General features: G+C 51.6%; 3 protein-coding genes across 3 annotated transcripts; 1 reads left to right on the top strand and 2 right to left on the bottom strand.

Annotated features, from left to right (window-relative positions):
• Positions 1-12,642: 12,642 nt before the first annotated feature.
• On the top strand, positions 12,643-13,587 carry UCRPA7_2348 (hypothetical protein; the record flags this gene model as incomplete). Its single annotated transcript, XM_007914927.1, has 2 exons — positions 12,643-13,329; positions 13,405-13,587. 2 exons carry the CDS (start codon positions 12,643-12,645, stop codon positions 13,585-13,587), a joined length of 870 nt encoding a protein of 289 aa, XP_007913118.1.
• Positions 13,588-13,735: 148 nt separating this feature from the next.
• UCRPA7_2347 (putative inositol phospholipid synthesis protein scs3p protein) lies at positions 13,736-16,051 on the bottom strand (the record flags this gene model as incomplete). Its single annotated transcript, XM_007914917.1, has 4 exons — positions 13,736-14,554; positions 14,613-14,682; positions 15,050-15,105; positions 15,164-16,051. The coding sequence occupies 4 exons, from the start codon at positions 16,049-16,051 to the stop codon at positions 13,736-13,738; spliced, it is 1,833 nt and encodes a 610-aa protein (XP_007913108.1).
• Positions 16,052-16,982: 931 nt separating this feature from the next.
• Positions 16,983-19,322, bottom strand: UCRPA7_2346 (putative glycoside hydrolase family 55 protein; the record flags this gene model as incomplete). The annotated part of the gene is made up of 1 exon (XM_007914923.1): positions 16,983-19,322. One exon carries the CDS (start codon positions 19,320-19,322, stop codon positions 16,983-16,985), a length of 2,340 nt encoding a protein of 779 aa, XP_007913114.1.
• Between the last annotated feature and the right edge of the window lie 4,242 nt (positions 19,323-23,564).

Genomic DNA, 23,564 nt, shown 5'->3' with positions numbered 1-23,564 from the left:
GCAGCCCCATCTGCCTCCGGGCAGTGTTGAAGTGTGGTCATCTCCAAATGGGTACCGCTTTGGCGTCGCCTGAATCGAGTCGCCGCCCAAACAACAATATTGGATTTTGGGCTGCAAATGCGGATCCGAGGCTAGCAATTAAGCAAGAATAGAACTTGCTTTTCCTCGCTGGAAACAAGCAGCAAACTGCGCGATGTTATAGTTGGGATAATATCGATGAAATAGGTACGGTGAGGGGACGGGCGGTACATTGGTTTCTCGGGCCAATCGAGGGTTTAGTGTAGGGAGAAAGCGCCGTGTGCGTCCGTAAAGGAGGGTTGGGCGCGTGCTGCGGTTAATATTGGTTTCAGCGAGCACATCACATGAGCACCCACCGCTACGCCGGAGTATTTTTCGGCCTTCATTCGGTAAAAGCTGGTCAATCATGTTCGAGTCGATAGCAGACCGCTTGTGATGTATGTTTTCAGGTATTCAAATCTAAGGATAATCATCGCAATCCCTTGAAGGCACATCATCCTGGGGTGGATGGCAAGAAGAAGAACAGGGGAAACGAGGTCTTTAAGTAATGCGACCATTTAATCCCAACGCTTCTAGAGGGTTGTTACCCTCTTTATGTCCCCGCACCTGTCGACACGCATAAGTTGGCTCATTGGATTTCTCTGCGGTATGGGTAGCTTCTTGTGCTTGTATCATTCCTATCTCTGTCTACCTATATGAATCGTCACAGGTTAGACTCACTGCGCATCATCGCTTGCTGAGTGGAAGGCCCTAGGTGGAAATCTTTTGGCTGAAACCCTTCTTCAATAATTGTATACGATCTGTTCTCAGGTGTATTCGACGCGTAAGGCTATGCTTGAAACTCGGCAGGGACCTCCACCGAAGATTTCAGTGATTGAAGCGCCCAGCGCCTATCTAGTAACGTGAGAGAATATGAAGATCGTATAATCTATCCAAAACATGAAACATATGCACTTGGGGCGTTACTGGACAGTTCTGGCTCATCTCGTCGTTGCGGGCCACAGGCACCACACACGCAGGGCGGCTCGAGCCAGCTTCGCGACTGTTCCACAAGTTCTTAACGGCACAAGCACCTGAATAACCAATGCCTACGTGTGAGTCACCGTGCGCCAATATTGAAATAAACAAAGCATTATATATAACATGCTTAGATAGTAAAAGTTGTGGGAGAAGACGATATCTACTTCTATCGTACAGCCGGGCAAATGGCAGACTCCAGGTGCGTCTTTTAGCATCATATCCATCCCGCTTAATTTTCCTTGCTGGAACACATCTTTAGAAGCGTTGTCAATCTTGCATGTCAGTATCTGAGCACCAGGCTCGCAAAGGTGTTTTGTCATTCTGTGCTCGGCGGGTCCTGATCTGCATTGCAATCCGTGCAGTGAAACCTGGTGGCGTACGCTGGCTGTGTTACGTTCTTCAAGATGAAAGCATCGGTAATTCTCAGCATGTTTGAATTTTCGGATCTTAGAAGTCAGACTCACTGCTCTTGGGCGCGTGTTGCGTTGTGTGACGTCGAGGTGCAGTAAAAAAGGTCAATGATGGTGTGCCCAATCTAATGACCAAACCTAACAGGGCCTAAATTCAGGTGCTGACCAACATTCCAATGCCACATTGTTGCCTTGTTCTTGGTTTGGCGGTGTGCAATACTATACCCAACGCTTGACATTGCTTTGTTGGAACCAGCCCACTACCGAACTGCCGCCATTTTCGGATTTCCGCCCTTCGGAGAGGCGTACTTCCCTACTTTGCAGGCACCTGCAAAGAGTCGCTTGTAGGCATCTCATTCTCCTTATAATTGGGGACGTGTACTAGCGATTTCATATCGGTGGATAAGATCCTCCTAAAGATTACCATGAATCGTGGGGCAAAGAGGTGGTCCTTGAAATTAACTTAATCTCGCCTCGTCGATGTCGTGCAGCAAAGCGATCGCCCGGCGCTTAAATGTGGCTCGCCGTTGACACTAGTTCCTCTCCTAAACCCTCCCCATATTTTCTTTCATCGCACTGGCTAGGTAGCACAAAGAATTGCCACATTTGTCATTCATTCGGGGTACACAGAAATTGCTTCGCATGGCTCTGTTCCTAGATCATGGAGGGTTCTAGAGGAAAACAAGAGAGAAGATTGGGTGCAAGGCTAGCGCTCTCGTGGAATCCCTGGGGTCATTTTCCTATCGTGATCTCCGATATCAATATGTGCCGTCCATAACGTGCTGACGCGATAATAATTCGTAGGTTTTTCGACTTCCGATACTGCTGTCAATCGCTCTCGCTAGTAAACCGTCATTAATGTACAGCTTCCCTTTTTGTAAGGAAAAAAGGCCACACTTAGTAAACTGGAGTTGGTCGCCTGTTGTGCCCGGGACGATGTCACACATGCTTGGAATTAAAGACACAAATGGACACTTTGTCCAGAACGCAGCCGCGATTATATACACCTGACAGTGCTGGGAGTCCTTTTTTCTAGAAGATGTCGGTGCACCAGACAATCCGGTACTAGTCAATATAGCCATAATATAAGTCTTTCACATCAGTTCACAGTAGGAGCAGCTATTCCTTGTAGTTCCTACTTCCTCATGTTTTTATAGGGTCGCTATAGTTCCAATGGCCTAAGCTACCAATCTAACACTTTTCTATCTTTTCGGTTATGCAATGTTTGCAGCGTGCTTCTCCGCAGTTTAAGCATCTTGGGAGTTTAATGGACATAGGTGTGGCGCCGCAGTTGCACTGCTCTAGTTAGCTGCCGGCTCGTAAATGGCTAGCTGCTCGTTCTATATTTACACATGACCATACAAAGAAGATCTTTCTTCTTTTCTTAGAAGGCGGCTTTTGAAACAGGTCGAGTTAGCTTAATAGGAGAGACATCGATGTACAATGATCAAGTAATTTAGCCCGGTGTCTACTGACCATTTGGAAGCTTGATATTTAAGTACCTTATGATTTATTTGCTTAGAGGTACAATGTATTGATAAGATACGACGAGCTTTTTCGAATCGATTGGTTGAGAAGAGAGGCCGTTTGAATGGTAAGTCCGGACACGGACAGTCGCTATCGGATTAAACTCTTCTTTATGGTTCAAGATTGCGTAAAGGGTAGGAACGGTGGTTTAAATGATCCCGAGACTGTTCAGTATCTAGAAACACTGTAAAATCATATACTCGGACGAGAACAGCGACCAATGACTTATGACCTCCGCAAGGGAGAAAGGCACTTTGGCCCCTTGCGAGACCGTCTGGGCTATTTGATACCTCAAGGATGTAGACAAAACCGATGTACTAGTGACAAGCCATCTCATGTGATGAGCCGCAAGGCACCCACATAGTCTGTACAGGGACGCAGCCCTTACAAAGAAGAACCCCCGCCTAGTCCGTTAAGTATGGATCCTGATTGATCGTACTTTCTGGTAAGGATCTAGACTGGATCTACTCACAGATAATATCGGACACAGTGCATGAGTTACAAAGCGCTCCTTTGGCGTGCTGCGCTATCGTTCATGCAAATGAATAAGGTCAAATCCCGAATGCTTAGGTAGCGGGAAACCTCATGTGATAGACGAGCGTTCTATCAAAAGAAAGATCATGCCCAGTCACTAGCAGAGGCGTACTTTATATTTGTGACACGTCTAACGGCAAGATGCCTCTAGAGGCTTGGTTGATCAGCAGTATTAACAGGCGTCTTCCTAGACCATATCAAATCGTGATGTTGTCACGAGGTAATTATGCCAGGGTGGTAGAATCATGGCTGGTTGGGTGTACACTCAGGCCTAAACAGGTGTGGGTGAAGGGTCATCGTAGGTGGATGTGGGGCAGAACTCTCGGGGGACCTGCGGTGTACAGTACCCGGGGTAGAATCAAATCAGAAAATAGACACGGTGAGCAAGGTGTATGACCGGTGAGTGGCAACTCAACCTGGCAATACGTGCCCTCTGCACTCAACATGACCGTGTTTACGTCACATTCAAGGATTGTCGATGATGCTAGGCAACAAATCATTGGGCCTTCACCATGCTTGATTTCCCAGGAAGTAGCGTGGCATTGAAGACCCTGGTTCATTGCGCACAGACAGTGATCATACATGTCACAGGACCTCCGACACATGATACAGGACGGCATATGAGGAGCTCCAAAAGACATGTATTCATCCTGCTGCTTAGAATTTCGGGAGAATATCGTATCTCGTTGGGTTGAGTTGCTGTGTCGCCTTTGCCCTGAGCTGCTTTGCAGCGTAGTGTCCCTGAGACACAATGTAAGACCAATCCCGCCAAGTGAGAAAGCTTGACCAACCTGGGCAAAGTGTGCAGTCAGGGACGGTAGGGAACTTCTCCTAAACGAATAGAGGCCGACGTAGGTCCTCCGAAACATACACTTGGCAATCAGCATTCGACATTGGGGGACCCAATTTAGGCGGGCGCCGACGGCGGGGATTACTTGTGCGGGGGTCGCCGCCGGCCATGGCAAACATTCAATCTCGTCCACATCTATCCATGTTTCCTCATTCGTGTGTAACAAACTCAACGACATTAGGCGCCAGTGCATCCGTCATAAAAGCAATCATAGAGCTTGCATTTTATGAATGATGACACCGAGATCGGACATACCAAGGCACCAGATACGGTGCGGATCTTTCTGGCGCCACTACTTGGTGTTGTACTAGGTAATACTCTAATTCGTAAACGTTCACGGAATGTATACTCCCATGACGTGTTCGTGGCCTACGGCAAGCGAGAGGACAAGATCGAGGATGCCAGTCGTTGAGTGGTCGAATCTGTGCACTCAAGGCAAGCATGCCTACTGAGATAGTACATCCTCATTAATACGAACTCCACTAGGATCGGATTGTCTTACTTGAATGAGGCTCCATTTTCTATTGGAAGTAGTACTATGTGCAGCCTCACGGTAAAAGCGTAATATTATTGGCTTCACATGGTCAGTAACATCTACAGCAATCGCAGTGCCAGTGTAGAGAAGATACCAGCCCAAGTCTAGACCCAATAAGCAAGCGAGAGCGTAGACAAACACTAAGGCCGTGTCTAACCTAGTTCAAGGTCAGTGAGACCTACGCACAAAAAAGAAAGTATTGCGATTTACCGAGAGGAACCAGATCGCCGACCTCGCCGACCTCGTAATTCCGAATCGCAAGATATCTGTCCAGATCTCATGCATGCTGAGTTGAACTGCGAACATTGCTCTGAGATCACAACTAGCTCTTTTCCTAATACTGGTAATTTTTGAGAAAAGGGCCACCTGTAGGCTATGTATAATATCCATATACTTTGAGGGTTTAAGTTGCTGTTCAATACTGGTTCATATATCTTCTTTGCCAACTTTCATAGCCATTTTGATATACTATGGGACTTGCTATTTAAAATAATGAATTCGACAATCGCCGCCTCAAGCACTACACCTTAGAGGCTCTAGTCATATCAGATGCGTCCTCGTAGGGACTTAAAGATATCGAAAATGGCCGTTGTAGTATAATGGAAGCACGACCAGGCTTGATTTGGTCGCTCCCTGGATAGACCAGTGCAAATTTGTTGACATCCGTTGACAACCCAGATATTGGCACCGCAAATGTAGCTCCGCCAGTCTTGTCCAAAGGTGCCAATCTAAGCAGAGAAGTGCCATTTAAGTCCTCCCGCCATAACTCGATTGACCCTGAAACCTGCTCTTCGGGGCCTGCGATAACATTGACCGCGATGGATGTGCCATTCACCGAGGTCGAGACTAGAGTTGGTCCCGTTGGCGGTTCCTGATATCCGTTTACCTTCAGTGCCCAGTCTAGTCTTGCGCCTCTGCAAGGGACGCATCCGGGTGCCCAATACCACTGCGGAACTCTACCGCTCACAGGATTGCGGATAGACCACCACACTCGCTGAATTCCAGGCCAGATGACAGCCTGGCCACTCCCCCCAATAAGACCGACCTCGCGCTCACCCAGTTTGGGATCTGTGAGGGCTACGTCAGGCAGATACCCGTCTATACCTTGCCTGCGTAATATTGATGATCCGTTTTGCGGTTTAGCAGTAGCCCAACCATTTGTCCAATTGACTGACTGAACGTAGAACTCATCAAGTGTTAAACTCCACAATTTACGACGGGTTGTGCCGTTTACAGAGTCCTCAAGCACCAGCTGATCATGGTACATGCCGATGTTGAATCCTGGAGTGCTGGAATTAGATGTGCCAAATTGTAAGAGTCGCGTCCGAAGGCTTGTCGATCGGCCATCCTTGGAGACATAAATCACAGGCTGTAATCGCCAATGAAATGGAACACTAGATCGCATAGGATTCGGATCGACGGCGTGGTAGCGAGCTTGGCAAGCCTGGTCAATACGCTCAGGAGACCAATACCAGCCAACAAACGGTGACTCCTTGAAGCCTTTTTGAGCATGCAGAGCAGCAAAGTAGCTACACCGGATATCATCAGCATAGTAACCGTAGGCTGCTGATACGTTTTCAGTCTCATCAATGGCAGCTGAGCGAGCCAGGTTTCTCTGAAACTCAGCAAGAGTATCATCATTTGAGCTATTCCTCTGAAGCCGATGTGACCGCCAACTCTGAGCTTGCGAACGTGAGCTTCGGCCTCTAATGTGAAGAAACTCCGGCGCTGTTGTGTGAGCTGTTGATGAAGTTGATTTGATGCCCCCATAACCCCATCCCGTCGAGTAGTTAGCTGTCAACACATTACTCATCTCGATTGCCTTGATCTTCCATATTCCACTCTTCTCATCCTTGACGAATTGGTTCCTGAAAACGCTGAACTTCCAAAACCCGGCCTGCTTGTTTGCGTCGCCCAACATGCCAACTTCAATGCCTCTTGTAGTAGCCTCTCGGCCGCTAGAATTCAGCTCGACTATCGTATCGAAAATCAGGTGGTCGTTAAGGATACCTTGGGTCAACCCTTCTGGCCCCATCATTTGTTCTAGTCCCTGCCGAATACTGGAGACTCCTGTATAAGTGACCGCGTCGAACTTCGATGTGGCATTGGCCACAAAAAGATCCACGACATCTGGCCACATACGCCGATCAATGTAATATCCGTAGGAGTGTTGGAGGTTGCGAACTTCGTCCTCATCATTGAGTCGCTGGATACGGTATGCCAGATTATCCACGTCGCTGGTAGAGGTATTGCCGGCAACAGACGTGATGTTACTGCTTGTTTCTGGGACTAAAATAGGAATTCCTGCCTCATCAGGCGTAAAATGGTAAGGGATAATTGGCAAGTTCCTAGCCCCCTTTCCCGTATTTTGCCAACCATTCGAGTAATTGCCCTCATACATCGGATAGTAATGTAACAGTGAGATCTCCCATCTTTGGTCTTGTTCGTTCTTCGCATTTAGAACATACTCGTTTTCATAGATACCGCCTTCGATACGAGTCTGTCCGGCGCCATCGCCCATGAATCTCAAACTGTTCCAACGCGCTTTTGCGCTGAGTCCATCAGACGAGAGTGTTACAAGACCATCTTCGTTGAGCAGTGTAGACAAAGAACCAGCTCGAATGCCGTCCATAGGCCCAGAATCGGTCTCAAACCAGTCTCTAATCGTTCCACGTCCAGTCAATGAGAATATTTCGCCGGAGGGTACCAAACTCCCCAACCCAACACGCATAGAGCCGTTTGCTGAGAACAAGGCCGCCATGTCGCTCCATTTACCGAACTGGGCCATCTGCGCGAATGTACGCTGGACATCCTTGATTTCACGTACCGCTTCAACGCGCTGAAGATCGCGGGCGATATCCGTGATTGTGACAGCTGGCTGTAAGCCGGCAACAGATCCGACGCCGCTCAAAAGACAAAATACTCTCACAGCTTTGAGAAACTTCATCGTTCTGTGATGCTGTCTTAGCTACTTCTTCTGGCACAAATTTTGTCTCCCAACTTTGACAAAGCCTTGGTTTAATGCATTTCATCATTGTCGCCACACAACCCACTCCCGTGCGGCTAATTAGCACCTAAGCTCGAGGTTCCGAAGCTGTATATAGTGAAACCGATGTTATATCATTATGCACCCCAGATTTTGATTGCGGGGAAGAGCTCGGCTGAAGTTGACGAAGAAACAAGACTTCGGTAAATGAATCGCGGCATTATCCATCATCCCTGTTCACAACCTCATTGCTGTAAATGTTCACTGGTTGTTCCCGTCTTTGCTCCTTCAATTGCCTCAAACTACTCAATGTTTCTATACATGCTTAACAAATGCCCATATGCCTATCAGTCGGGAAATACAGAAGTTACACTTGATTCTCTCAGCATATATGAGTTAAGGCACACCCTTGCTCCCGAAGCAAAGACAACCAGTTGAAATGGGATAGAAGAGTCACTTCCCACAGTTCAAACCACCGATATCCATAATAGACTCAACAGGAACATGTAATACACTGGACGAGACCAGTGCAGATACCCAGACGAATAAGACATGGGCAAAATATAATTGAATTAGTCTTTCACTCTTCAGTAGGTCATTCGGTTGCCCAAACTAGTATCCTTCTCCAGATTTCTTTCCCATCATCCTCACGTTCTAAGGCTGTCACGAAACATGTGACAGCATGATGATCCTGCAAACTGGTGCCAAACCATCTTTCTGAATCTGCAATTCTCAGTCTAGCAGTCTGAGCATCTTTTTCAGGATGTCCTTGAAATGTGAGGATCGTATTCTCTTCATTGACAAGACACTGTCTCTGATGAGCTAACTCGGTGAATCCTTTTGGCATGATAGATACTTCTCGGCGGTGATGCTGCTGAATTCTGAGACACTTGCGAGCTGCAGTTGGAAAGAACTTTGCGCCCGCAGTTGTCAGATCAATCTCGATCACCCCTAGCTACATACTTTCAGCGATATTGACAGCAGTTGAAGCAAGTAAATTTGTGCATCCTCACCTCAGGTACTGCCATTTCGGCAATATCTCCACCGAAAACTCGAGCAATAGTTTGATGACCCCAGCAGATCCCGCAAACCTTCTTCCGAGGATAATTTTTCACCAAATCGAGGATGAAAGCATGCATTCGTAGCATCCATGGCCAATTTTGCCGCGGATCGACATTGCTACCGCCTATGATGATTAGGTCAAACTCATCTGGGTCGGGAAAGTCGTCTTTCTCAACCGGATAGAAGAAGTTGAGTTTCGAATCCGGCGAGACAGCTCCAATCGTCCGCACATACGAGTCTCGGATAGCTGCGATGAATCGAGAGCGATAAGAATTGAGGAGAATGGCAATGTTAAGGGGCACGAGCGGCGCCACCTGGTTAGTGGCGAGCCCGTCTGTCCGCATCTGATGTTGAATCAAGCATGCGGGTAGTCACGGGCAAAACTACTGTGATCCTGAACAGAAGCTGTTTGAATGACAACATTCTCCACGTCGAAATTGAAGAAGGCGGATACTTGAAGACATTGGCACAGCTTTCCGGTTAGATGGATCCACGTTGCATGGTGGGAATGGTCTCATTGGCATGCAAGAGGCAGGGTGCACGCGCACCGAAATCCAATAGGGACAGCAGCAGCCTAGACTTAGCGGGGAAGCTGTGGCGACTAGGCGTCTTTGAAACTAGAATTGCGTGCTGGGAATCGCATCCATATCCAATGAACTTCCTCCAGCATGATCTTAGTGCCTGTGGGGACATTAAGCCTCCCTCCTTTCTGATGACATTGCTGGCAGCTGGTCATACCACACTTACACACCCGACATAACAATCCCGCAAAGCTGTCTCAATAATATTACGATGATACTCCTTTTGGGGAATTTTGTTTGGGAAAATGATATCCCCCTTCTGACGGCCGCTCTAGAGCTTCTTTGGTTATGATATGTGATAGAAAAGCCCTGACTGTCTGCATTGTTAGTCGGTTTGGGCTCTTGGCAAGATCCTTAATAGTCGGCTGTGACACAAACATGCTGACCTTGACCCTACGGTCTCTTCCGGATGGTTATACCTCAATTCTGCTGGCTCGTGCGTGTAGGGTGCCTGTAAGGAAAGTCTGGGGCTGTCGGCGGTCTGCTTGGTCTCTCACCGAGGGTTTACAGTACTAGCTAATATCTACTCCGTCTCATATAGAGCAGGCATCTATTGAAAATTTGATCATCGATTCTGTGTCAAAATAATGGGTGATCAAGCCGCGGAAAGACTCATGAGACAACGTATCTCGGCCCGTTGAGATTTCATTCCGGCATGGACCACAGCACTCAACCAGGCTAACAGGGATAGTGACGTAAGTTAAGCGTTATCTCAGGGGTTGATCCTGGGTAAGCACGTTGTGGCGTCGAGAATGAAACATGTTTGTACCGTTTGTCGCAGTAACCTGGACGCTGAGGCGACTCAAGGTAGAAAGAATAGATGTGGTCCAGTTCATTCGACGGCTTTCATGTATCTGGTAAGGTAGGGCTCCTGCAAGATCTAGGATCTACCATGCTCTGCAGATTTGATTGCCGTCACGGCGGATGCATGGTGATCTGGAAAAGGAAAGGAGACCACGTGTGGGTGCCAGGGGGCCTGGTCTGTCAGATTTTGCAATCCGATAGACGTTCGAGTAAGAGCCTCATGCTAACATTGTTAATAACGCTCAAAGGATCATTTCAAGGATTACGATAGATGAATTTTGTAAACTCGTTCGACAAAGTGGTTGGCATAATGGCGAGATGTGCAAGAGAGCTGGTCGCGTAAGTAACAATCCAGGAGCCAGGTAACAGAGATGATTAATGCTCCTGAAGTCTTGGGCCTGGATGCAAGACAGATCATGCAATGCAAGTGAAGTCATCAAATCACAGCCTCTGCTGATGTGGTCAAGTGCCGCCTTAGGGAGTTTACCATGCGGTTACCCGTCTACCGTTTAGCCGGTGGCCTATGTCGAGGACAAATTTTGCTACGTACCTTCATCTGTGAACAAACATTGGTTCGCCCCTCATGTTTTAACCTTCACCAAACCGTTCGAACATGTTTACCTGCAGCGTAGTCTGGTGTGACTATCCGCAAGAGCCTTCCGTGACTAGGTGTAACGGACGTTCCGGATCGCCATGCTAGTTGGCCTTCCGGGCATCCCCAAATCTCAACCCCACAATAAAACCATTTGATAGCATCTCAGGTTCAGGCTTCCGTGGTGAAATATGACAACCAGATTTCTGTAGTCCGCTCAGACACGGCCAGAATCTCGAGGAAAGCATTGTGGCGGCGGATACGCGATCACGATAGATCAAGGCCCGCTGGCCGTAACGATTCGAGTAATCTTGACGACCTTTTTGGCCTTGTACTTGCGGACCATCCGTGGAGACCGCTCCAGATCCTGGATGCCCCACGCGTGAGGTAAAAACAACGGGAGGCAACCATCCCAAAACTGAAGCAATGTCTAAGGGAACAATGAAGCAAGGGCCATCGTACCTATCTGGCGGCCCCGGAGAGGATATGTATAACACTAGACCTGCAGACCTCATGGCTTTCCAAGTCCTGATAATGCACTATGAAGCTAGACTTGGTAGTTATTCAGCCCGACGGATTCATCTATACCTCAGAGGTCTTGCTGAGCTGAAGCTGTTTCTATTTTGCAACATATTGGATATTCAAACCTGATGCATCGACTGCTCAAGGTGGAGCCTCTAATTGATGCACGATAGACTCTATCGCCACCTACAGCTTTGTTTGAGACTCTCATGCAGTGAAGCTGTGCCAACCAACTTAGACTATCGGGCTTCAATCCCAGCGCAGCTCTGCCCAACTGTTCGCCCTGACGGGAGCATACACAGAACCTGCATCGGTACCAAGGGCTGCAGCCTTGACCGCCTACCAGAACAGACAACATCCTTCCCTCCTCTTCTACTCCGGAGCGGGGCATAGAAGGCGGGAAGACGACATCCTATCACGAGACACGCGCAGAAGGCAGCTAGAAGCAGCGGTGAAGATCAGAAAGAAGGGTGTCTGAGACTGACTGGCGAAGCGAGCTTCTCTCTCTGCAAGTAATCGAGATGTTTATCAACACGTCAATGCCCAGGGCCCTCTGGCCTGAACCGCCTTCATCAGATGTCTTTCGCATGAGCCCGGAGGAAAGATACGCACGAATCTTACTGTACAGACAATTGGCGATGTCAAACAGTGGTGGATTCAGTATCCCGGGAGGGCTGAGACCCCGGCAACAGGCTGTCATTTCTGACGACGGATGGTTTCAGAGCGGAAGCCACGATTTCCCAGTAAGTCGGTTCTTTGTCTTCATATCTCAGGATGGAGGTGGCTGATGGTCATGGAATAGTTGGACGGGTCTTATTCCGACTGCCTCTCAGGGGTGAATAGCTTGCCGTCTAAACGAGACTCCATCTGCACGCCATATGCCTCGCATGATGCTTCAACAAATTATGGACCCTCAAGCCCGTACTATCCACCGAAGCGCATCTCAGATAGCGAATCCCTCTGGACCTCGAGCCCGACGGATCACAGCTTCTCGTCGTCCGCCAACAGCCCAACCAATTGGAACGTGCTTCAAGGCATCACCGATCCTTTTGGATTCAATGAAAACATCCACGGCTTGCCTTATGCCAACTCCAGCTTCTCATCAGGTGGGCTGCATATGCCCTCTTTGTCTCTCGACTACCCAATTCATAGCCCTACACCAGCATGTGGGAGCTTCTCGTCTGCTGGGGCAATCGACATGATGGAGTCAATGGCCCTCAGGCAAGAGATTGCTCGTAACCCCTGGACTGCGAGCATGTGCGATCCAGGCATGCCTGCGCCATCATTTGCCCTTGACTCTCCCCCGTGGTCCAGCGCCATCAGGGCGGAGGCAACTGTCTCCCCAAAGCAACTTCGGATCCACCCAACGCCGACGCCAACATCCTCCGTCGAGTCGATTCACACAAGCTTCTTTGCCGGTGGCGATTCGGACTCGGCAGTCATGTCTTATGAAACACCACATCTGGACCTGGCGCAGGGCTCTACGAGGTGTCATAACCCGGATGGCAACCGCACCCGGAAGCAGTTGCCTGACAGGGCCCCTCAACCTCACTACGTGACTATTGCCCCAGGCGATAGATCGAGAAATGCTGACCAGTCCCCTCCTCCGAACAAGGACGGCTCGTCTGCCAACATAAAGACTTCTCGGTCCAGATCTGCACGACCGCAACGGTCCTGCAACGCCGCTCCACCTCCATCCGGCGGCAGCGACGAACGCTCGCTCAAGGACGACTTCCTCGTCAAGTCAAAGCTGGCCGGCATGACATACAAGGAGATCCGCCGCAAGGGCGGCTTCACGGAGGCCGAGTCAACGCTGCGAGGACGCTTCCGCACGCTGACCAAGAACAAGGAGGCGCGCGTGCGCAAGCCCGAATGGGCAGAAATTGATGTGAGTGCTTCAGCTCTCTGCTATTCCACCCGCCGTGCACGCCAAAGATATTGATCGTGGGTTTGCTCGACACAGGATCGGCTGCTGAAGAAGGCTGTGCGGAAGCTCGCGAAGGGCAACGACCCGGCCGCCGCCAAGATCCCGTGGAAGCAGGTTGCTGATTACATTGTTGACCATGGTGGATCGTATCACTTTGGTAATACCACGTGTCGGAGGCGTTGGGACACACTGCTCGCGGAGGAGAGAAGAGGACGGTAACAGTGCGCGCGTGTGATTCTTGTTGGTTCTGTTCTTTGCCTGAAGCTATTCAGTGCGTACGCGTGTAACCTTGGTCGGCCTTTTACGTATGTGTAATTGTAGTTTACTCCTCGATAGATGTACTTGTCGCCAATATTCATCAGCCGTCCTAGCTGTTTGGCACCCCTATCTTCGCCAAGATACCGAGTAGTTGTGAAGGGTCCTTCCGTAATGCTTCCCACTCTACGGGGTACTTCACCAACGCTGTGCCCGCGAGAACAGTGCCATTCAATGCCACGTAGTGCGGTGCCTTCCCCTCGCCAATGACCACCGGGGCTCCAGATGCCAACCGCGGCAAGATCACTATCGCGTTACGCGTCATCGCCATGTTGTAGCTGATCTTCGCCTCGCCACCAGTCTCCGCCCCCGTCGCTATGCCGCACGACAGGCATGCCTGCTTATATAGTTTGAGATATATTCCATGGAGAGTTTCGGCGTCAATCCCAGAAGTCAGCCTCTCAGCAAATGTTCTGAACGGTATCTTTGCCGCGTCCTCCCCGACAAGCCGGTCTGCCATGACAGACCATGTGTCTCCGCCCTCGCATGTATTTAGCCCTTCGCGCATCTTTTGTACTGGAAGTAGCTGTATGTGTCGGTGAGGCTGGCTCGCACCAGAATGCTGGCCACTGTTGAAGAACGCGTACAATTCTTGTCCGGCATCGGCATTGTACGTCTCGATACAGGCATACGTAGCGGCTAGGTCGTCGGCTTCCAGTAGATGTGTCTGGGGCTTGAAGGCTTTGGTAGCAAGGATCGCGTGTTCAGGGACGACGGCGAACTTGTTCAATACAAGGTTGTGCGCAGGGTCGAGGGGCGTAACGAGGAGCGTCGTGGGGTTCTCGAATGGATTGAACGGCTTCGTCGAACCGGATCTCACCTCCGGTTTCTCAGGCTTGTTGGCCAAGGCTGGCGAGAAGCGGAGCTGAAACTAGATAGCGCATCAGTATTGACTAGACTTCGCATGCCGAGCAATGCAGAGGGCTAACTGGTATGGGAGTCGGTGTAAGGATGGCGACCTGCGTCGGATAGTAATTCAGGTCACCATTGGCCTTCGCTCTGGCAAAGGTGGACTTTACAAGATCTGGCAAATTGCTTGGCACTTTTACCGGAGGCATATTTGTCGACATTCCTCCTACTGTTAACCGTCTAGAAACGCGTAAGAGCTGATGCCAAGTCCAAGTTCTGAATAGCTTCAATCAAAATGATGTCACAACCTTGGTGGTGCACGGGCCACATTAGAGCACAGAGGACACTGCACAATACACAAAATCTTGTCAAAAGGCGTGGTATTATTCTATATACATATTTGATTCATGCCGTTTCTTCTGGCATTCTCATGTTTTCCAAGTCTCCTAATCCCTAAACCCAATTCTCTTCTCAGACGCCTGGTAGTCCAACCACGTTTCGCAGAGCCGGAATGAACCTTGGGAGGATGTAAACAGAGTACAGGCCGCTTAATGCGACGAGAAGACCAGTCAACTATAACAGCAGTTAGCAGATATTCCAAGTAGATATATGACCAGCAGAATAGACTCACCTTCTCGAACCACGTATGGAAGTAAATTGCTGTCATGAGCAGCATCCACCAGCTCAGTACAATCACCGCGCCGGCAAACTTGGCCCCAACCCCTAACGCATCACCAGTCGTGTCCGTGGCGTCCGTAGTCCGCTCGACAGACGCGCTCTTGACCGCGCCGTCGTGCATCACGACGCTCCGCTCCTCTCGGCGCCGGCCCCTCCAGCTGACATACACCCAGCCCACCTCCTGCAGCAGGAAATAGCTGCCCAGGACGAGCAGGAACACATGTCCGCTGATATCGTGGCCGCCGCTCCATCTGCCCCCCGCCGCCTTGCACGCCACGGCCGTCACGAAGTCCGCCTTGCTCGGGTCGCCCTCCTCGACCTCCACGCGCGCGACCTCGCACTTGCCCCCCGTAAAGCGAAAGCTGCGGTCGATGAGCGCGGGGCCAAAGAACCACTGCGTGACAAAGAACCACCAGCCCGTGACGAGCGCCCAGCGGACGCCCGCCTTGACGCGGCGCTGGGGGGCCGCCGCCAGGGCGGGGTGCGTGAGCGCGAACGCCGCGAAGGCGACGGTGATCCACGCCCAGCCGCGCTTGACGAACAGCGTGTTGAACAGGTTGTTCTTGCGCGCAAAGTACGAGGGCGCCAGCGCTGGGTCCTGCTGGTGCGTCTGCGTGAAGGCGTCGTAGGGCGCGTTGCGCACGTCGGGCGAGAGCAGCGAGAAGAGCGTGCCGAAGACCAGGAGTACCGGGTAGGCGGCCAGGAAGGTGGCTTCAAGCGGTGTCGGCAGGAAGGGCGGATTGCGGGCCTTTGCGGCGTTCGAGATGGGCGTCGTCACCTTTTCTGCTGCTGCAGCGGCAGTGGCAGAGGGCGAGGAGCCGTTGGGCGTGGGAGTGGACATTTTCGATCGAGATCGTGTGTTTCTCGCCGGTGTGCTGTCCATGATGGTGTAGAGGAGAGGAGGAGATGCTCTTAGCACATAAGGGAGAAGTAATGAATAGTGAGGAGAGGATGAGCACAGTCTTGAATCGTGTTATAAGGCAGTCATGCCACAGCAGGGTGTTGTAGGTGGCCACCGAGGCAGAAGTTGTTTACGAACGAGATGCTTCTTTTTGAATCTCCTAGCTTCATTTCAAGGCTTGTATTGGGGACAAGTTGCCCGCACTGAACCGCCATCCAGCTATGACGTGTGCATCTGCCAGGCCCAGTAATTAGAGCTTAGTGGGTTTTCTGGTGGTGGCGGCGCGGGCATTTCCGCCGCCATGCCGAGGCACTCATCCCAGCCGCTCACAACTTCAGGTACGGAGCTAGGTAAGAATCACGATGCAAAAGTATGTCAAGACCATCACAGATTCGGGCTCAATGGTAATAATAAATCAGGAAATTGTTTCAGAACAAGTCAAATTCCATGTATGTACTTTCCCCACAGCTACACTGTGAGTCGCAATGCTGGCCAGGCCATCTCGAAAGTCGAGGGGCTGCCAGCAAGAGGTATCATGCAACTATGTATGTTCTCAATGTCAAAACCGTGCCCGTCAAGACAGGCAGACAGACAAATCATTGTTTTTTGTTTATCCTGTGCCCGGAACTCCCGTCCCCTCAAGAGGTATTCCTGTCTTGTATCCATGCCGAAATCCAGTCCGCCCCCTAAAAGTGACCTCTAGGGTCAAAAGTGGTGAAGAAGAAGAAGTAAAGTAGTAGAATTGAAGGAGAGAAGATGAGTGTAGGAGGAATGTGTATTCCTATATGCCGCCAGTCGTCTAAGCAGCGCTGCAACTTCCACCGCCGCCGCCATGGTATGGCTGCGGAGGCCCACCTCCGTGAGGCACCCTCTAGGAGCTCGCGAAGAAGGCCAACGTTGCGCAGAAGTTGTTGCGATTGTCGCTATCAAGCGCAGCGCTCTGCCCGTTGACGGTCAACATGTTGGTGGATGCCTTGGTGCTCAGCCCAAACAGGTGCACCTGGCTGTTCTCGAAGGAGACCATGTTGTCCTGGCAGCTCTCCGTCTCCAGGCACACCTGGTCGTAGTTGTCGAAGAACGAGTACAAGCCCGCGCCGTAGATGTACACGTCTGATGAATCCACCACGCGCAGACCCCATGAGCGCGCGCATGCGTCGCCCGTGCAGTCCGTGAACGAGGGGTCAAAGAAGTTGGCGTTGACAGTGAACGGCGTGTTCGCGTCCGGGTTGCCCTGGAAGTAAGGCGTCTCGGTCTGAATGAGTGACATGTAGACGTTGCTGGCGTTGGTGAGCTGGTAGTTGTACAAGACACTGTGCTCGGAAGCAGTACCGTACAGCCACATCGGCTGGCTGCTCTCAATCAGCACGCCACGACCATTGAAGATGTCGATCTGCTGGTTGTGCGCCTCAATTTCGAGATCGTGATCGGCGACCCAGAACCAGGTGTTCTCGAGGTAAGCAGACGCGGTCTCGGTAGCATGGAAGAGCATGAAGGCGCCAAAGCAGTCAGTGTTGACTGGGTTGGTGATGTTCGGGTTCTTCGCACAGTTGGAAAGTTGAAGCTGAGTACCAGCCGAGCCACCAATGCGAGTGTGCACATCCCACATGCCAGCAGCACCAGCGGATGTTCCGGCGACATTCCACTCAATCATGATAGCACCCGGAGCAGCACCGGCAGTCTCGAGAATGAGGTCTGACATCTCAACAGAACCAGTCTCGCCGGCCTGGCCGACCTGGAAAACGGGCTTCGGATTAGCCTGGTCGTTGAAGGAAGCTCCGTCAGCCAAGATAAGGGGCCAAATCTCGCCGACGATCTTGATATCCTTGGGAATCTTGATGGTATCCTTGACGAGGTAGGCACCGTGATCGAAGTAAACAACCTGATCCGCGGTAGCACTGTCAAGCACCTTCTGGATAGCAGCGGTATCATCGGTGGTACCGTCACCCTTGGCACCAGCGGATTTGACAGAGACGAAGCTTGAGGCGGGGAGAGTCTCATACTGGGGCTTGCTGCGGGTGAACACCTTGCCTGAGCTGTCAAGGAGAACATCCGGCTTGACAACGCCGTTCTGGGGTGCCTGAACAGCCTTGCCGGCGCCAGCAGGGGTGTAGCTGCGACCTTGGACGTATGACTCGATCTTTGCGTTACCAGCGAGGATGGTAGCCTTGGAGGTAGACGCCTCGACGGCGACAGGGACGTTGGAGGTCATGTCGACATTGTCGAGGATCAGAGTGCCGTTGGTCTGAGCGGAGGAGGGATCGTAGGCGGTAGAAATACCAATAGGAGTGTTGGAGATAACACTGTCCACGAGAAGGACCGAGCCGACAGTCTGACTAGCACCGCCATTGGCCATATCGATTCCGACTCCACAGTTGTTGATCGTGACATCCTTCAGGGTCCACGCCCAGTTCCAGTTCATGAAGATAGCGGTCTGGCAGCCGTTGAAGGTTAGGTTGCGGGTGGTGTACTGCTGGTTTCCGAAGAAGGCGCCGTACTGTCCACCGTTGAAGGTCAGATCGCTCATGAAGCCACCAGATCCGTTGTCCATAAAGATACCAAGCTGCTTGTTGCCCTCACCAGCATCCGTGGCCATATTGAAGACGATGTTCTGGAGAGACGTCGCCTGCGCAACCTGCCAGTGGATACCCGCGCCCTTGGAGGCGGGCATGGCAGTCAAGTCGATGACGAAGTTGCGGACCTGGCGGAAGAAGTTGTTCTGGTTGACCCAGAAGTTGTTACCGGTGTCATCGTACGGGTCCGCATCGATCACGGCCATACCCTCGAAGCCAGCGGCGGCCTTGAGAGTGGGTGGATTAGTCGCATCACCCACGAATTGAGTGTAGTAGAGTTGAATGATCGGTTTGCTGACAACATAGGTGCCGGCAGGGAAGTAAACGAGTGCGGGAGTGATGGTCGAGCTGTCGCAGCCCTCAGCGCATCGGCTGCCAGTTGAGATGGCAGTGTTGATCGCATCAGTATCGTCGGTGCTTCCGTCGCCAACAGCGCCAAAATCCTTCACGTTGCGGAAAACCTGGTAGCCAGAGTCGCCAAACGCTGCAGTTCCCTGTCGCTGAATAGAAGCCATCCAGAAACCTCCAGCGGCCGCAGCAGGCGCAGAGGCCTGAGGTGCTGGAGCAGGAGCGGCGAGGGTTTGGAGCCCGAAAAGGCGCAAGGCCAGGAGAAAGAGTGTGATGATCGTTGGAAGGCCCATCATGACGTAGTACCAGCTAATCGTTGATGTCCTTCTTAAATGTGTTCCAAAGTATGGTGTTTGTTTTGAAGACTAGACCGTCGAGGTTAGTTTTGTTTGAGGGATCGCAGTGAATGTAGTTTCTCGATCGGATCTTGATATTGGCGAGAAAAGAATGAAGACCAGGTATGTGCTGGAAACGTCGAGAAAGGGGGAGGTAAATTTAAAGGCAAGTCGTACAAATCCGAAAGGAGTGGTCGAGTTTGACAATGCAGGAAGAAAGAGAAAGGGAATGGAGATAAACAATGGGGATTGAGGGATAGAGAAGGGTATTGTTCGAGTGTGTCTTTATTCACAGCATCGCCTTTCTTTTGTTTATCAAGAACAATGAGCAATATGATAGGGGTGACTGGTCGCCCCAAGGCAACGCACGTGAACGGGAACCCACTCGAGGCCGTGTTATTCGCCTTTGTCTCTCCCAAGAGTGAAGCTGCGACCCGGGCAGCGGCAATGGCTCCCTGAACTATCGACATCCAGAAACACAACTCGCATAGAGGGCAGAGAGAGAGAAGAAGGACAATCACCACTTACAGAAGACGACTTGGTAGTCGACGAAGAGCTGTTCCGGATACGACAACCAGTCAAGGCCGACGACGAAGACGAGTCGTGATAATGAATGTCGCTAGGAAAACGGTCTGTTGAACCTGACGAGGAGAAAGGAAATAAATGAACGGAACGGGAGGCGGTATCTGGTGGATGTCGGGAGGGCGACAAGGAAGAGGACGACTTGGTGGTGAGGGTCGGCTCGGGACAAGAGGAGGACAAGGACGAGGATGCATCATGTCTTATATTGACGGTGCGGCCCCGGCCAGCCTCCTCCGCCTCATCGACTTGGCCATGTACTCGTACCAGTAAATGGTCATAGTCATGGGCATGGGCATGGTGGTGGATGTTCTCCTTGTTCTCCTGCTTCTGCACCACCATTACGGTTGTTTCCCCATGCCCATGCCAGCAGGGGGGTGAAGACCCGGCCGCCTCGTCATCATCCCGGTACCCTGCACCGCTACCACTACCGCCGCCTGCTCTCCTCCTTTTGCTGCTGCTGGTATTCTTCCTATTGTTTCTACAGTCTGCAGGGTAATAATCGGCGCTTTGAGGTGGGGGCAGGGCCATATGCGACTCGTCATCGCCGCCCATGATAGCCTCTTGCTCGCCGTCGCCAGGAATGCTGGGGACCACTGGGGCCACTAAGACCACCGCTCAACTGCCCAAGACAGCCAAGATCAGGGCCCAGCGCGACAAGCAGCGGCTGGAACACAAATCGATGACTTGACCAGCGGGCAAACCACGTCAGATGAGTCAAAGAGCAGCAACCGCTTGTCTTCTGCGGGACCTGTTCGCATGGGGCGCAAGTGTGAGTGTCTCTGTCTACCATAGACTACAGCCGGTAGTCTGGCACAGAGGAAACACGAGCCGGGATTACAGGTACGTACAATTGGCCAGAAACGCCACGATCTTCAAACAAGCTAACAAAGTAGGTAGGAGGTAGGAAGGTAGTGTACAAAGCACTCTACTGACTGCACAAGAGGGAGACGCCTGCAACGTGACAACGTGAGTCGTGAATGAGCACAGCAATACTACGCCAGTAGGCCAGCAGCATCAGACGAAAATTAGTGACCAGACCAAGCAGCGGGACGGCAGTGAGCGGATTGGGGCAAATCGACTGGCAATTCAGGGGTTGATGTCGTTCTGGGCTATCTGTCTGTCGTCTGTCAATGCAGCCGCCGAGCCCAACTTTTCAGCAAGCGCAAAGCCACAGAAGAACCCTGTCCCTTAGCAGGGTACACTAAGTGCCTGTGCCTTGCATGGAGAAGCACACCTGTGTGCGGGCGCGGAGCGAGGTGTTTGGCTCGGATCCCTGCCCTGCCAAAAAAGCATCGGAGATCACTTGCGACGATCTCGCGGAGGAACCAGAGCGCGGCGATTCGATGGCCGGCACCTGGAAGAGACTGATCCGCTGCTCTACAGCAGCAGTGATGCTTGGTGGTGATGATGACGATGACGATGATGTTGATGCGGAGTTGCTCCTCCAGCCTTCTTTGTTCAGAACACAGGAAGACTGATGAGCTCATCCGAGCGACTGGATAGAGTAAGTCGATGTGAATCGCGCCGTGCCGCTGCCCGAAAAGTCCCAATCATCGACGCCTCCCCCACCAGTGAATCGAGTACAGGGAGTACGTACCGTACTTTACATGGCGGGAGCAGTCCATTGGATGCATCAGGGGCGGGAGCCAAAGAAGGGAAAGAGAAAAAGAAGATGGCGCCGTTTCAAAACGACGTGCATGTGTGCTCAGGAGCCCCACTTCTACCCAGCAGAGCCCAGCAAAGCCCAGGCGAGCCCAGCTTCTGGCAGATTGCGGCGTTTGAGGTGCCGGTGGGCCATCCGCCATCCTGTGGCTGGCATCGATTCTCGGGAATTGGCGAGGGAGGCCGGTCCCCTCGATCACAGTGTTCTCGTGGGAGACTGATAGGCGTCCGATAACTGATCGTCACATTCGGCCAGCGGCTTGTCTACTGCTTGGTAAAGCAAGCCACCGGCCCTTTCCTCTAGGAAACACTTCACTTCACCTTTCTTCTCTTACTCAGGCACTGCCGACAAGATGTCATCGGTTGGACAGGAATGTTTCCTGACGTGACCCTGAAATAGATCCATCTTGCTACTAACATAGTAGACTAGGGACCAGGGACGGCACGACCATGGCCAGATGAGACCCTGGCGCTCGACTTGAGGTGAGGGAGGGAGCTCATGGCGGAGGAGGCTTTCTCTTGTCTCTCGTTTTCTCTTCATATCGTTTAATCACTTGGTACTCTTGGAGTAAGATGCGAGCCCATGACTATCTGTACACATTACGGAGTACAAGGCCTCTCTCCATTCGAGATACGACGTTGGTCTGACGATGAATCTGGAGAACGCAAGCCAACTAACAGAGAGCTCTCCCCGGGCTCATCTCGTCAGACCAGTCCAGTATCCACCGCGTTTCCTTGTCGTCGTCTGACGATGTGACCACAAACTCACTTCGTTGCTCCTTCACATAGATGAAAGGGTCGTCTCCTGTAAGACCTCGCCCGGCCACCATCCCAATGATGCCACACATACCTCGCTCTCCCAATGCGACAACCATGGAGGCCGGTCTCAACGTTGCGAATATACACTCTCATGACCAGCTTGAATCCTCAATCTCAATCAACGAACACAGCCTCCAACCAGCTCCATCGCATAACCAGCACAGACCGACAGCTCACTCAGGGGGGCATCCAGGCCATGAGCAGACAGACATCAGACGCTTCTCGACGGTTAATTCGGCCTGTGTTTCGAAACAATCGCCCTCCTCACCAAACACCCAGGCGAGTCGAGTCAGGCTGGGGTAGTCATCCCTCGCAGGCGTCCCCTATTCGTGGCTTGCATCGCTCTGCGCTGCGCGACCCCTGGCCCAGGGGTCACTGCATGTTTGATCCGCTGCACCCCGTCGCCACGCGGGGAATTTCTACTCGACAGAAAAGCCCACCTCCACATCCCGTACCACCATCGTTTATTTTGTGCTCTGCCAAGCTCCCCCATGCTTGTCCTGCTCTTAGTCGCCGCGCAATAATATAAATTTGCCAGCAAGATCGAAATTCATGCGCATCCCAGCACCCTCGTCCGCATCCAGCAATGGCGGGCAAAAGAGGTGGCAAGCGGGACTGGGCGGTACACGTGTAGATCCACAGCCATAGCTTGCTTTGCTTCGCAGGTAAATTGATGGAAACGGGCCTATTCGCTGGCACGGCGGCGCTTCTTGCTCTGTTCCTGCATTTGCCTTGCTTTTGGTGTCTCCCCCCCCCCTGGCTCGCGTGGCTGTCTTTTGGGTCTCTCGATGCGCTGGTCAATTATGCATGAAAGTCTAACGGTCGAGAGTCACCTGCTGTCAACCGTCGTACGTGATGCTTGCCTTTGTTTTCTCCACCAAAACGGTCCGTGGCCAGAAGACGCAGTAGAAAGGTCGAGAACATCTTAATCGGGCTTTAGCTCAGGGCGAAGAGTAACTCGCTGCCTTGTTGGGATACTGAGTTTTGCTCCATGTAGATGCTGTGCCGCGGGCGATAAGATCGAATCTTAACATAACTCGCTTCTATCAGATCAGTGGGCGGGCTCTCGATATGCCTTGCTCGTCGATCCCAAACGCTCGTGCTCGAGATCGACGACTCCATGAGGTTTGATCAATA

This window comes from Phaeoacremonium minimum (genome assembly GCF_000392275.1).
Source record: "Phaeoacremonium minimum UCRPA7 unplaced genomic scaffold PA7_03_scaffold_158, whole genome shotgun sequence".
NCBI lineage: Eukaryota > Fungi > Ascomycota > Sordariomycetes > Togniniales > Togniniaceae > Phaeoacremonium > Phaeoacremonium minimum.
Note: the sequence above shows the minus strand (reverse complement) of the source record. Positions and strands in the feature narration are given on the sequence as shown.